Below are 13,176 nucleotides of genomic sequence, written 5' to 3'. Positions count from 1 at the left end.
AGTAAAAAAGTGTGTGCTGAGACTTCTACAACAAGTAAGGATAATCATTGTTCAGTGGTTTACAATTTATAATTACAGAAGCTAGAGATTAGATACATTCAGGGTGGCATTTTAACTAATGGCATTCTTTCTTTGCAGTCAATTTGAAATAAAAAAGTGATATTTGCTCTGCAGCCCTTAATCTTAATCTAACACATGATCAAAGTGAAATCCATTCAATGCAAATTTGCCTCACCTTATTAAGAGTCAAGTGAGAAAACAATCCAAGTCCAGCATCCACACACTGATGCAAACACTCTCACACACTCCTCTCATACCGGGACATGAAGTACAGCATGAGAACTCTCGGGCCTCTTTTATACTGTAACCATATCTGTCACTCTCATTGTTCCCTGCCACTATCCGCCATATATCTAAGTCACAAGCAGTGAGTCTCTCACACATAGAGAGCAGTGAGTCTGACCTAGTACATGGGAAAAAGAAGGGAGCAAAAACAGTCGCCTTCTCTTTCATTATGCCTCTATTTCTGAGGCCTTTGTTGTCACAGATTCAGCCCATTGTCTTGTAGTGGAGACAAAGTGAAGCTTTATGGATATGAAACCCAACAAGCCAGACAAATTATAGAATATACTCGCCCGACATGTTGTTTGTGTATCCAATGAGGTTGCAGGGGGCAGGACAAAAGTTACTATGATGTCTGAGTTTGATATATATTAACCTGAGATGCAGCTGGACATAACAATATTAATTCTTCATAATGGAAAACCGTTTCTCAGAAATCCAGTTTCAATGGAACAGGGATTAAGTGTGCCTCAGGATGATATTCAGGTGAATGCATGTCTTTTGTACCTTTGTTTTCCCCTCCAGTTGACTCAATGTCAACATAAAACAATCATGTTAAAAGCAAAAAGTGCTAAATCAGTGCCTCAGCCTAGCCTGTGTTCATGTTGATAAGTCTGATCCAGCAAGCACACACTGTGTTGTAACTCCTGTCTCTTGTGTCCTTCCTTTCTTCTCCCATGCTCATCCATCCCCCCAGGTGTCACTCTCATTTAGGTTCCCAGCAGTTTCTTTTGTTTTCCACTCTTAGCTCCCACACATGGGAGTGTTTGGTTTGTAACTCATAGCCTCCATACAGTCTACACTCCTCAAGGTGTCATTCCAACTGTGAGGGTGAAAGGCGATATTGCACGCTTCTCTCTCCCTCAGGTGCAAAGCTGAGGTGACAAACAGGATGCCTTTGTGTGTCTGTGTGTGTCTGTGTGTGTCTGTGTGTGTGTGTGTGTGTGTGTGTGTGTGTGTGTGTGTGTGTGTGTGTGTGTGTGTGTGTGTGTGTGTGTGTGTGTGTGTGTGTGTGTGTGTGTGTGTGTGTGACAGAGAGAAAGTGAGGAACATGCCTTGCACAAAACTGTATCTGCAGTGTAGACACATCAGTCTGAGAGCAGCACGTGTCACTGAAATGTAGTCACTCAGACACTTGTTTTTCTCATCCGGGCTTTTGTGTTGCTATAAAAAGATATATCTATATATTTAAAGGGTCAGCACACTCAAATAAAAAAAACCCCACACACAAACACCTGCGCTTCTTCTATGTGACATGTCAAAATGTGTGTTTTGAAAGACCTCTGCAGTTGGCTAAATAAAATATCTGACAAATAGGGCTGTAGTCTGACCAAATACTTATTGGTCGAATAATCGCTGTCACTTTTATTCACTTTGGGGTTTTTTTGTTCGTACACCTGACTGATATCAGTGGCTGATTTTCTGCTAAACAAACACCTTAGTTTTAATACTTTCTGATAGTACTTTTACTACTTTTTACTTAAGCAGGATCTTAAATGCAGGAATTTCTTGACAGGGCCAAATATCTGAGAGTGTTATCAATGCTCACAACTAACTCTGGACTTGAAAAAAACAGTGTGTTATCTAAATGTCAAACTAGTTATTCTAAGCAATTCAACAACAGTAAAGTTAGTAAGTGAATAAAGTTTCAAAGTGCCTGACAATAAAGATAAAAGCAAGATATAAAATAGAAATACAGTATAAAAGTAATGAGTAGGTAGAGAAAAAATACATAGAAGGAAAGTCTTAATACGTTGGTCCTCAGCTGCTTTTTAAAGGTGTTCATAGAAATCCAAACAGAGGGTTCCCAAGCAATGACTTCATATGTATTGACTTTCCTGAAACAATGTCAGCAATGTAAACCAATTTCCTTGGAACAACTTTCTAAAACCATTAGAAAACTATACAACTTGTTGATATCCTGTTCTGTGAAATATCCAGAATAACAAGGACACTGTTCTTGCAAGAGAGGCTGCTGTTGATTTTTCTTTACAAGTAATGTTTCACAGCTATAAAATTATATTCTAGTCATCTTCACTGTATTGGGGTGGTAGCAAAAATACACCAAAACCATGATGCAGTATATCAATGACTAGATACCAAAAGGCATGTTTTCAATACATTTGCTTTGTGTGTCAGGTGACTGTTGGTCCAGGAAATACCTGACAGTGGGAGGTCACACAAAGCCGTCTTTCCCATTCCACCGGGTGAAGCATCAATTATTTAGCTTGCACTAAATGTTGGACAAGAGGAGGTCAGGGAGATTCTGCTCCCATGCTGTGGATGATGCTGACTTACCAGAAGGCTGATGATGATGATGAGGAGGAGGAGGAGGAGGATGATGATGATGATGATGATGGTGGTGGTGATGATGATGATGACAATCAGGCTGATGATAATGAGCTATTGTCACTGCCGACAAAAATTCAATGATGATTGATGATTCATACTCATACGGTTTCGTAGAATACCTGTTCTGTCTTGACCCAGACGTGTTTCCCCACAGACACAAGACAAAGTCGTGAACAAACAGCACACACACACACGCACGCCTGCGCACACACGCACACACACACACACACACACACACACACACACACACACACACACACACAAACAAACACACACACACACGGCACACAGTAGGCCATTGAAATATTTCAGCACGGATAAGCCTGGATGATGACACAGACAGAGCATGCTGATACAGTATAGATGAACCCGCCCGGCACAGTACCCTGTGTTGCCATGGCAACAATAAGGCCTTTCGACAAGTCAGGAGGGTCAGGAGGAAGAGTTGTGATAGTGCTGTGGTGGCAGGATGGAGGGGGTAGGGGGGCCGTGCAGTTTTTGAAGGTGAACTTTGTTGCTCTCTTCCTCTTTTTCCTTCTCAATCAATGCTACAGTGTTGAACCGTGGTGCTTTCATGTCATGATAAACGATGAAATGAAAAACAAGGTTGTCCGTGACTGAATCCCAGTGTTTCCAGAAAGGAGTGGGTGCCCTGCACATGAGCAAAGGACCCAGGTCGTCTGGCTGCAGTTTGCAGTGGTCGAGCTGTAGGTATGGTGTAGAACGAACCCAAACCTCGAAAACTACAATGAATCCTCTTGTGTGTTTATGTGGTATCCTTTTGGACCTGCTAACAGTCCACAGTGAGTACATGTTTTTCAGTTTTGTGAACAAACTGTGCAATGCTTTCTTCAGTTTAAAATGTTGGATTGTGTTGCATTTTAATGGTTGTAGCTGATGTTAATCAGGTCAAATGTTTAATCAGGTGCTACTTTCAGAGTTTATTTAAACTTCCCTGTTTTGTAATTTAAAAAGACAAGAGATTTTATTTAAAGGAATAGTTTGACATTTTGTGAGATACTCTTTTTCACCTTCTGGTGGAGAGTTAGATGGTAGATACCACTCTCATATCTGTAGGCCTACAGTAAATATGAAGCCAACAGCAATAGATTACCTTGGCACAAAGACTGCAAGGTGCCGGTAGGTGGATTTTGTTGCCTGCATACATTGTCAGCCTACCTTCCAGTCTTTATCAAGCAAGCAACTACAACAGTTTTAGGCTGAAGTCAATGCAGAAGTATGTTAAAGTGAAACGACACCAACGGCTACTAGATGCTGGCTCCAAAAAAAGATCACTGACTCCAACTGACTCCTATTCAAAAAGTGTCATCTTGTCTAGAAATAAGTTTTTCAACAAGACAATATGGTCAATGAAATTCAGACCCTCTAACAATTGTGCTGGTGGTCATTTTGGAAATGATTATTCTGTTAATGATATTTGAATACAGTTCTGATGCACACCTTGCTTCCTCCATCTTTATATACAGTCTATGGTCCTTATGCTAAACTCAGCTAACATCTATAACTTCATATTTACCTTCATCTAATTGTCAGACGGCAAATAAAGGTAGTTTCCAAAATGTTGAACTATTCCTTTATATTGCTTTCTTAGTTTGCGGTTACCCACGTTTACAGGAAGAAATTGAAGATATCTCTGGGAAACAGTCTTTACTGCTCCCTTCATTTCTTCCTCTGTAGATCCTGAAGCCAATGTATGGTAGTTGAGTGGTTGGTAGAGCCCCCACTCTAATGTTTCAGAGCCCATAGTGAGACTGTGACACTAGAAGGTCAGGTTATATTGGATTACCTTCATTACGCAATGGCCTCCCAGGTGACAGAAAACCACTAATTGTTAGGTTTAGTCAACTGGCTTGAGGGGGGGATTTGGGAGGGCCTTGCGCATCATGTTTCCCTTTTGTTCATTGAAATCTTTTTGTGTTTATAAGATACACTTTTAAAGCATTAGTGAAATGTATACCAAGGGAGGTAAAGTCAATGTATACAAAGTAGACATTCAGATTATTTAGCAGTTCAATCATCAGAATAAAGTATGAAGGAACCATTTCCATTTTTGATATGAATATGACATATTTGTGACATGTTTTTACATACATATGGGAAAGTTCAATTGACAGTACACTACTTCTAGATATCCTATGAGATGAATGACTGAGAATGTTTAGAAAGACAATTAAAAATGTGTCTGCCACAGCTCCCCTGTCTTGTAAATGTCTGTGTGTCCGCACAGGTCATGTCCTCATGCAGGGCCGTATAGTGGGAGGCTACACTGCTGCACCAAACTCCATCAAATACATTGTGTCACTGCAGAGCACCAGGGGCCAACACTTCTGTGGTGGATCGTTGGTTCACAGGCACTGGGTGCTGACTGCTGCACACTGTAACATAGGGTAAGAACATCAAATACTACTTATTGAGAAGCTGTTAATCAGTTTTTGCTGTTATCGTTGGGTGAAAATAGCCTACCCAGCTTGTTATGATTTCCATATTGGGAAGATTACACACTTCTTCATCTGTAAGAATATCCATCCATCGATTCAAGTTTGTTGGTCGGTCCCAACAATGATGAGATAGATTGCTGTGAGGTTTGGTGCAGATATTCATGTTCTCCAGATAATGACTCCTAATGACTTAGGTGATCAATTCTCCTTTAGCACCATCAGGTCTAAATTACTTTTCAATACTTTGGTTTTTTATCACCAAATACCTGCAAAAGTAATATTTACATCAACCTCAACTGTATTAATATGTAGGAAATGTTAGCATGATAACATGCTAAACTAAGATGGTGAATATTATACCTAGTAAACATCAGCATGTTCACATTGTCTCTGTGAGCATGTCAGCATGCTGACCATGATGCTGCCATTAGCATTTAGTTCAAAGCACAGCTGTGCCTATCAGCCACTAGCTGGTTAAGTATCATCAAGCAAGAAGTCAAGGCTGGTTTCGCCTCCTGTGTAGATCATTTTTTAAATACTACTTCCCTCATGAATCTAAAATGTCTCTTGACAGTTTTGTTTGAACTTTGCTTGAGGTAAAGATCAAACCGTTTCTGAAACACTTGCACAGGGAATGACATTCTTACTGGCATTCTTTCAGTGGACGCTGTAGACGTCAGTGTGTAGAAGCAAACTTGGCATGATTTTATATTGTGAGCAGATGGTCCCAACAGATGCCTAAAAGCAAACATCCATTCTGCCACGGGTAGGTAACGTCAAAACGATGCTGCTTGATCATTATGCAAAGTAAATCTATATACAGGCCATTGGGAAGTCAAACAGCACACAGATGCGGTCTAGTCAGCTGACCTTGGCACATCATCAGGATGTGTGTGTGTGTGTGTGTGTGTGTGTGTGTGTGTGTGTGTGTGTGTGTGTGTGTGTGTGTGTGTGATCTTGTCTGGATCCAGGGAACTGGCCATATTTCTGTTATACTGTCCCAGCCCTGCCTGCACACAGTAAGCCTTTGTTCCTTGACAGACAAACACCTCATGGCGGCCACGGTCAACTGGTGTGCTCACAACGTGCTGTGACTTTGAATCCTGGTCATAATGGCAATGCATATAATTCCACATCACACCCGCCTCTCTGATGATAAACCATTTGATTCAACAAAAACACTATCATCATCTTTCTCACTTCAGAAGTGGTCAGTAATACTCAAATCTCAAAGGCATGATGTGCTATATCTATTAATAAATGTGATGTAAAATGGAAATGCCTTGTTTTAGGGCAGAGCACATGATGATAGTGGCGGGGGACTACATCGTAAATACCTTTGAGGGTACTGAGCAGTACGCTAAACCCTACAGGCTGGTCACACACCCCCTGTACAACAGGAGCACCAACAACGCCGACATCATGCTCATTAAGGTACCACAGTAAGCATTGCACAGATGTTATCAAATCCTTACATAAGAGGGATTTATCTAAGATATAAATAATTTCACAGAGAAAAGCAAAGCTAAAAAATATGAAATATTATATGCAGTATATACACCTTCATATAAACATAGATATCAGTCAAGAGAACATTAAAACAGTTATATTTTATTGTTAGTTGAATAAATCTAATATCATCATTATCATCATCATCATCATCATCATCATCATCATCATCATCATCATCATCATCATCATCATCATCATCATCATCATCATAACCTTCCATGGCCTTTAGACTCAGCATCTTAGAATTGATTTTTTTTTAATCAATGGAGGTCTGTGTGTTTATTTTGATACCAACAGCGCAACAAGCTATACACACAACAATTACATATTATCACCTTATAAAGTTGATGTGGTAAACAGGTGAGCAAACAGCTGCCCATTTGCACGCCCAGCAGACCAACATTTATTTGAGATTGTGTCTCAGACGACCTGACAAATGTAAACTCAATGTTCAGTCTCCTTTTATGTGTTGGACGATAATTCATCACTATGAGCGACTCATTTACATTCATTTATCAAGATAAAGAGTATATTTAGATAATGTTTAACATTATAATCATACAAAACATCTCAGTGTCACTCAGAAACTCTCCTCTTATTTTCTGTCCAGTTACGAGCCCCCATGGTGCTGAACAAATACGTGTCCCTGGCACCTCTTCCCCGGCAGGGGACAGGTGTGGTCGAAGGCAGGGTGTGTCGGGTGTCTGGGTGGGGCTACAACAGTCTGTCTGGAGGACATGCACCCTTCACCCTGAGGACGGTCACAGTTCCCATTGTCTCGACTGCAAGGTGTAACAGCAGTGATTCCTTTAATGGAAACATCACAGCAAACATGATCTGTGCTGGCTACAGGACTGGAGGAAAAGATGCATGCAAGGTACAAGGGACAACTTAGGTTACACCTTCTTTAGTCCATGTCAAGCAGCTACTTTAAACTGTTTCAGCTGCAGGGTAAGTGGGTGTTGCATGTTTCCAATCTGCACCCCTGTGAAATACAAGATATTTGATCTTTGAATAGCCATTAAATCCATTTTGAAACCTTCTCCAAGGTACGGGCCTCAATTCCTAGTAAATATCAGATACCACAAGGTCATCCTCTTCTCAACAGCTCACTTTAGAGTGAAACAATAACACAGTTTGTGGAAGCTTATCATCATGACAATATGAAGATGCAGTTGATTGTGTCAGTGTTGGTTCAGATACAAACTTTTATTAAGCAGACGTGATGGTCCACCCTCAGGAATTGTATTGGTTATGATAATAGAGTATATTATAAAGAAAGAAAAGCAACCTGAAATAGCATAAGTACTGAATCCATGGTTGTAATTTTGAGATTTCGCTCACAGACAACAGCATGTACTGATTTGGTTATTTGTATCATGAAAGAATTCTTGCCACAGTCTTTGGTGCAAAGAAAATGTCAAGAAATTCTATGTGTGATATACCAGTAGGTGATATTTTTGCCCCAGGTAAAGAGATGAATGACTAATTAAAAGTAAGCAACTTGTGTGTTGGCATTTCCAAGTGGCATCAATATATTACCATTCAAATTTATGAAGGTTTATAAGCCAAAAATCCTGCAATAATCAGTGAACCAGGTCTTTCCCTGATGACAATGTTAATACTGAGAGAAGCTTTTCACAGCAGGTTCAGCTACATATGATTATTTATGAGATTTTGTAACTCACGTCTCCATTGGTCCCTAATGTGCTGTAAAAATTCCCCATGGCCCTTAAAAAGAAGAACATATGAATTTATCACATGTAGTAGCAGCAGTAGAGCACATGTGATAAATTTACATTAAGACGTGTGTAGTTTTTAAATAATTTACATTTGCATTGACATGTAAGGCATCAATACGAAAACTGTTTTATATTTCTTGTTTGTACTGGTCTACAGTCAGTTTCATGTGTAATGAAATGCTTTTTTCACTGAGATATGTCCAAATGAGTCCATGTACGTCAATCCATGTGAAACTGCATTACAAGTGAGTTAAATTCAAATAATGGAGGCATATATGGTTTTCTGAAATGTAATATTTTACATATTAAGTGTAGTAGACTTGTTTTACATAGGAAAATATGAATTTCATGTGCTTTCATGTGCTTTTTTGTAAGGCTTTGTTTGCACCAAGACATGTAATTTGGGAATGAATGGATTGACCATCCTATTCTTGATTTTCCATCCTGTTTTATAACATAGAAGTGACCTAACCTTGTTGGGACATCGTAAGATAATGGAGAAGTAAATACTTCTTAAACCCATTGCGACTGAGGCCCCTCTCTTGTCAAACTGTAGCCTATAATTGAATCTTTCCTGTAACACCAATCGAGGACACTAAAGCAGCATCACAGCAACACTAACGGCTGTGGCATGGAAACTGATGGAAGGTGTGGTCTTGTCCTTGCAGGGAGACTCTGGCGGGCCGCTGGTGTGTGGGGGGCGTGTTTATGGCGTGGTCTCTTGGGGCAATGGCTGTGGTAATGCTAAATTTCCAGGAGTCTACACATCTGTGTCCAAATTCCGCCGCTGGATAGACCAAGTCATCTACGGTTCCTACTCACGCTGCACCAAATACTGAAAAAATAATAAAACAGTGTTAACTAAAATGGCCACTGAAAAGGATCAGTCCCCCTGAAATGATTGAAGCTGCCACAGGCCAGAGGTAGTTCTGTGGAAATGGTGCTTCCTGCAAATCACTGTTCTGATTATTTTCAAAATGTTTTTAATACCAATAAAATGTTGATTATGTTATGTTAAGTTTTCACCTGGCGTGAAGTAGTATTGCTTTCATATTCACAGTAAGTTATCTAGTTGTGAACACTGCCAGCTACAGTATGTTAATTGTGTGCATGGGCCTACTGTCACAGCAGAGGTAGTACTACAGAAATGATTTGTTGTGACCATCACACTATTAGACTAAATAAAGTGATTTCTATGATATGAAGTGCATAGCTTGTGAAAAATAAATATTCATATATCTAGAGATGGCATGGAGCTGTTTGTCAGACTTTAGTGCTGGATGTCTTTGTGTTTTTTATTGTGCTTTTCTCACTGGTTTGAAGTGGTAGAAATATGTCATGTCACAAACTTTCATGCATCAGTTGAGATTCAGCAACATTTGAGTCACAATCTGATAACAGTTGTGGGGTCATTTGTTTTATTTGTAAACCCACAGTCAATCAAAATTGGAATAATGCACTGCCACATAGGCCCAATGAAGCAGATTATCTGCTTCTTTTAGTATTAAATGTTTGATAAATAATAATGAAAGATTTTTCTTAACTTCAACTTTGATCTTTACTTAGTTATTCATAAATATCTTTATGTTACAAAGACATTTTTACAATTTGAAACCAGTTATCAAACCAATCATTGCATAACTCCCATTATGAAGTAATACAGCAGCTGGACTGGTATTGGTTTGCTTGAGTAGTATATTTACATTGTTGTGGGAGTTCTGTGGTTTCGATATTTTCAGGTTTTCTCCTATATCCTTTTTTCACATTTTATAAAATCTCATCAATTTTCTTCTATTCTTTCTTATCTGACTTCTCAACTGACTCAGGGATTATCAGAGGTGCTACCTTCTTGTAATACTCTCTCTCATGTGTGATCTTATACCTGCTAAAATTATTTGGTAAGTTATTTTTTGTGTAAAAAAAGATTACGAAAAAAAAACTTGTTCCCTTTTGCCTTACATTGAATTGGGACAGGTGATCTGATATGAAAGTTGAGCTTCTGATAAAATCATGGCGTCTGTAAGTCCACAGAGAGTGGGTGTGCCACAGTTGCACCTCCTCTTTGAATAGTTGAAGGCATAGTATGGGTCTAATATCTTGTTTCATCACCTATCACTTCATTGTCTGGGTAATATTTGGTTAAGTTGCTCTAAGAAAGGATGGTCTCGGTCAGGATTTAATAGACACCCATCCTTTACTGTAAATGTGTTTTGTAAGACTGCCCCTTTGTGTTTATGTTCCTATACAAAAGACATATTTGAGTAAACACTACAGGTAGCACGTTTGGTAAATCCAATGAGAATTGGTCAGTTCCAACCTGAAGGAAAATCCAGAGGCATTGTTTAAGCAAACTATTATAACTCATCATTTTATAAACCAAAATGTACAGAGTAAAGTCACTTTAGGAATACTTTGTTTATTTTTCTTTTAAACATCTCAGTGTGATGTTATATTTTAATAATTTGCATTTCAAGGGTTCACTTAAATCTGATTAAGTCTGGATACATGAAATTATCTAATAAACAAACATCTGTTCTGGGGTTTGCCCAGCTGCACATCATTTAAATGAACTAGTTTCAACCCTCATGCTGTTGACCCCTTCCACGATTATACTACATAGTTGTCCAGAATTTGTTAAAACAGGAGAAAACGGTGCAGGCCCTTAAGATGGAACTGGAAGTGCGCTATGGGGCCAAAAGTCACATCCCTGCCTATGAAACTACTGCCATCCTCTGGCGATGTCCGACTCGACTGATATATTTCAAACCTAATTATGGCCAAATAAAGTACAAAATATGTAAAAGTGTAAAGCAGGTTTTAAGATTTAACACCTCTGTCTCGTTGTGTGGTGGTGGCGCGTAAACGGCATTTACCAACGATCTGTACTGGCCCACATTTACGTGCCATCTTTGAATATAAAATCGCCATTTGTTTGATTGCATGTAGATCCCGGAGAGTGGAGCACTGGTAAACCACGACTCCAGCTGGAAGCTTCTCTGGGCTGCACCAGAAAACCCCCGTACAGCTCCCTCGCCAGGTCTCCCTGGGATCCGTGTTTTGCATCGCTCCTCAATTTGCATTTCTTCCTCAGATTTTCCGTGCGACGGGTTCAGCCGCTCGAAACCAGCGGGCGCTCCACGGCTCTATTGTACATGCGCCTCCATTTCCAAAGCAATACGCACAGAGAAAAAACCCCTCTGGAAATTTTTAATAATGTTGCCGAAACCCCAGGAGCGGGGAAATTGAGGACATTTTGATTCTACTGTTATTTCTGTTGCGTACCTACGGAGACAAACACGTGTCTTCGGGGTAAACAGAAAGAACTAGATCGTGTCAGCAGATTGCATTGTTTTTTTTCTCCTTTTGTTTGTTATAGACGACCGGGTTCAAGCTTGGCGACGAGCTATACATTTCAGTTTGTGCGCCTTGCTGATAAAGACGCATTTGGAGATGTCGGAAGTGCTGCCTTTCAACGAAGAAAAAATGAGTCATTATGGAAATGAGGGCGACGAGGGACACCTTTCCTTCACCTGTCGTCTTCAAGACACCAACAACTTCTTCAATGGCTCACAGAATAAACGTCCGCCGAAACTCGGACAAATAGGCAGGAGCAAACGGGGTAATTATATAATTAAGGCGTTTTCGTTTGTATGGTTGTGTGTTGAATGCGCACATAGGTTACTAGTGAACCATAATTAAGGATGGCTCTGTGTGAAGCCAGATAGGCAACATCGTTGCCTTTGACATGGACAGCAGAGTGTAAGATCAGAGAAATGGTATTTTCTTTGAATGTGTGTGGGATGAAGGTTTTTTTTATTTATTTTTTTAAAATATTCTATTCGCATTGCAACACAAGTTGGATGCGCAATGCGTGCTGTTAAATGCTTTCTGAATGCTGCTTTACAGAGTTGTGCTGAATGCCCTCTCCCTCAATAAGTGGTTGATATGATTATGATTTATTTGCCGAGTAATTATGATTTGTGTTAGCATGATAAATATCTGACTTTTAGTGTTTTTTGCTTTTGTGTGTTCTGCATCCCTGATGAAACCCTGATGGTCCTTGAAAAATTGAGGCTCACTTGTGGTGCCACATACATGCACAGGCAGGCACACAGTTGCATGTACAGTAGTGCACAGACACACACATGGGCAAACAGGCAGACATGAAGGAACTGAATCTGCAGGTGCACAGTGAGAGGACACAGAAATCCAGACATTTCCAAATGTGCATGACGCACACATCACACAATCACACTCATGGTTATCTTTCTCTTTTGCATGTTCTTACTCTCTGATGCATGCACACACCACTTTAGCTCATACAGCGCAGTGCTAATAGTTGTGGGCTTTAATGCCTTCATGTCAGTCAGTGGTGAATTTTCAAGGCACCACACCAAGATGAGCCCCCCCCCCCCTTCATTAACTCTCTCCCCTGTCATCCACAGTTGTGATCGAGGATGAGAATGGCGACGAGGAAGCACTGAAAAATGGAACAGAGAAGACCCCGGCAGAGGCTTAGAGCGCTCGGCTCACCACCCCCCAAAAGACACTCTTGAAATTTTTTATGGCGATATTTACCAGTTTTAATCCAAAGACACTGTATATAAGCACTTTCTCTCATGTGGCAGCAAGCAGCACTTCCACACCCTCCTCTCCCAGTCAGTCATGACCATCTGGGTGACACACTGGCAGGGGCGGGAGATGGCAGCGAAGGAGACCCCCAGGTGGACCGACCCCCCCCCCCCCCCCCCCAAAACATACACGAACAC

At 40.3% G+C, this 13,176-nt stretch overlaps 2 protein-coding genes across 2 annotated transcripts; both read left to right on the top strand.

Annotated features, from left to right (window-relative positions):
• The first annotated feature begins 4,953 nt into the window (after positions 1-4,953).
• Positions 4,954-9,246, top strand: LOC133978054 (trypsin-like). Its single transcript, XM_062416395.1, has 4 exons — positions 4,954-5,102; positions 6,446-6,587; positions 7,276-7,542; positions 9,076-9,246. The coding sequence occupies exons 1-4, from the start codon at positions 4,954-4,956 to the stop codon at positions 9,244-9,246; spliced, it is 729 nt and encodes a 242-aa protein (XP_062272379.1).
• A 2,611-nt stretch (positions 9,247-11,857) lies between these two features.
• On the top strand, positions 11,858-12,926 carry camk2n1 (calcium/calmodulin dependent protein kinase II inhibitor 1). Its single transcript, XM_062416372.1, has 2 exons — positions 11,858-12,026; positions 12,853-12,926. Exons 1-2 carry the CDS (start codon positions 11,858-11,860, stop codon positions 12,924-12,926), a joined length of 243 nt encoding a protein of 80 aa, XP_062272356.1.
• The last annotated feature ends 250 nt before the right edge of the window (positions 12,927-13,176 follow it).

This window comes from Scomber scombrus, chromosome 3 (assembly GCF_963691925.1).
Source record: "Scomber scombrus chromosome 3, fScoSco1.1, whole genome shotgun sequence".
In the NCBI taxonomy this organism is placed as follows: Eukaryota; Metazoa; Chordata; class Actinopteri; order Scombriformes; family Scombridae; genus Scomber; species Scomber scombrus.
The sequence above is the reverse complement of the archived record's forward strand: the minus strand, read 5'-3'. Positions and strand labels throughout refer to the sequence as shown.

What these genes read in the sequence shown, in the direction of transcription:
- LOC133978054 (XM_062416395.1), top strand. Translation starts at nt 4,954, where the DNA reads ATGCAGGGCCGTATAGTGGGAGGCTACACTGCTGCACCAAACTCCATC. An exon ending in CCGACATCATGCTCATTAAG is followed by an intron (nt 6,588 to 7,275) that starts GTACCACAGTAA and finishes TTTTCTGTCCAG; the next exon opens with TTACGAGCCCCCATGGTGCT. An exon ending in GAGGAAAAGATGCATGCAAG is followed by an intron (nt 7,543 to 9,075) that starts GTACAAGGGACA and finishes TTGTCCTTGCAG; the next exon opens with GGAGACTCTGGCGGGCCGCT.
- camk2n1 (XM_062416372.1), top strand. Translation starts at nt 11,858, where the DNA reads ATGTCGGAAGTGCTGCCTTTCAACGAAGAAAAAATGAGTCATTATGGA. An exon ending in AATAGGCAGGAGCAAACGGG is followed by an intron (nt 12,027 to 12,852) that starts GTAATTATATAA and finishes TGTCATCCACAG; the next exon opens with TTGTGATCGAGGATGAGAAT.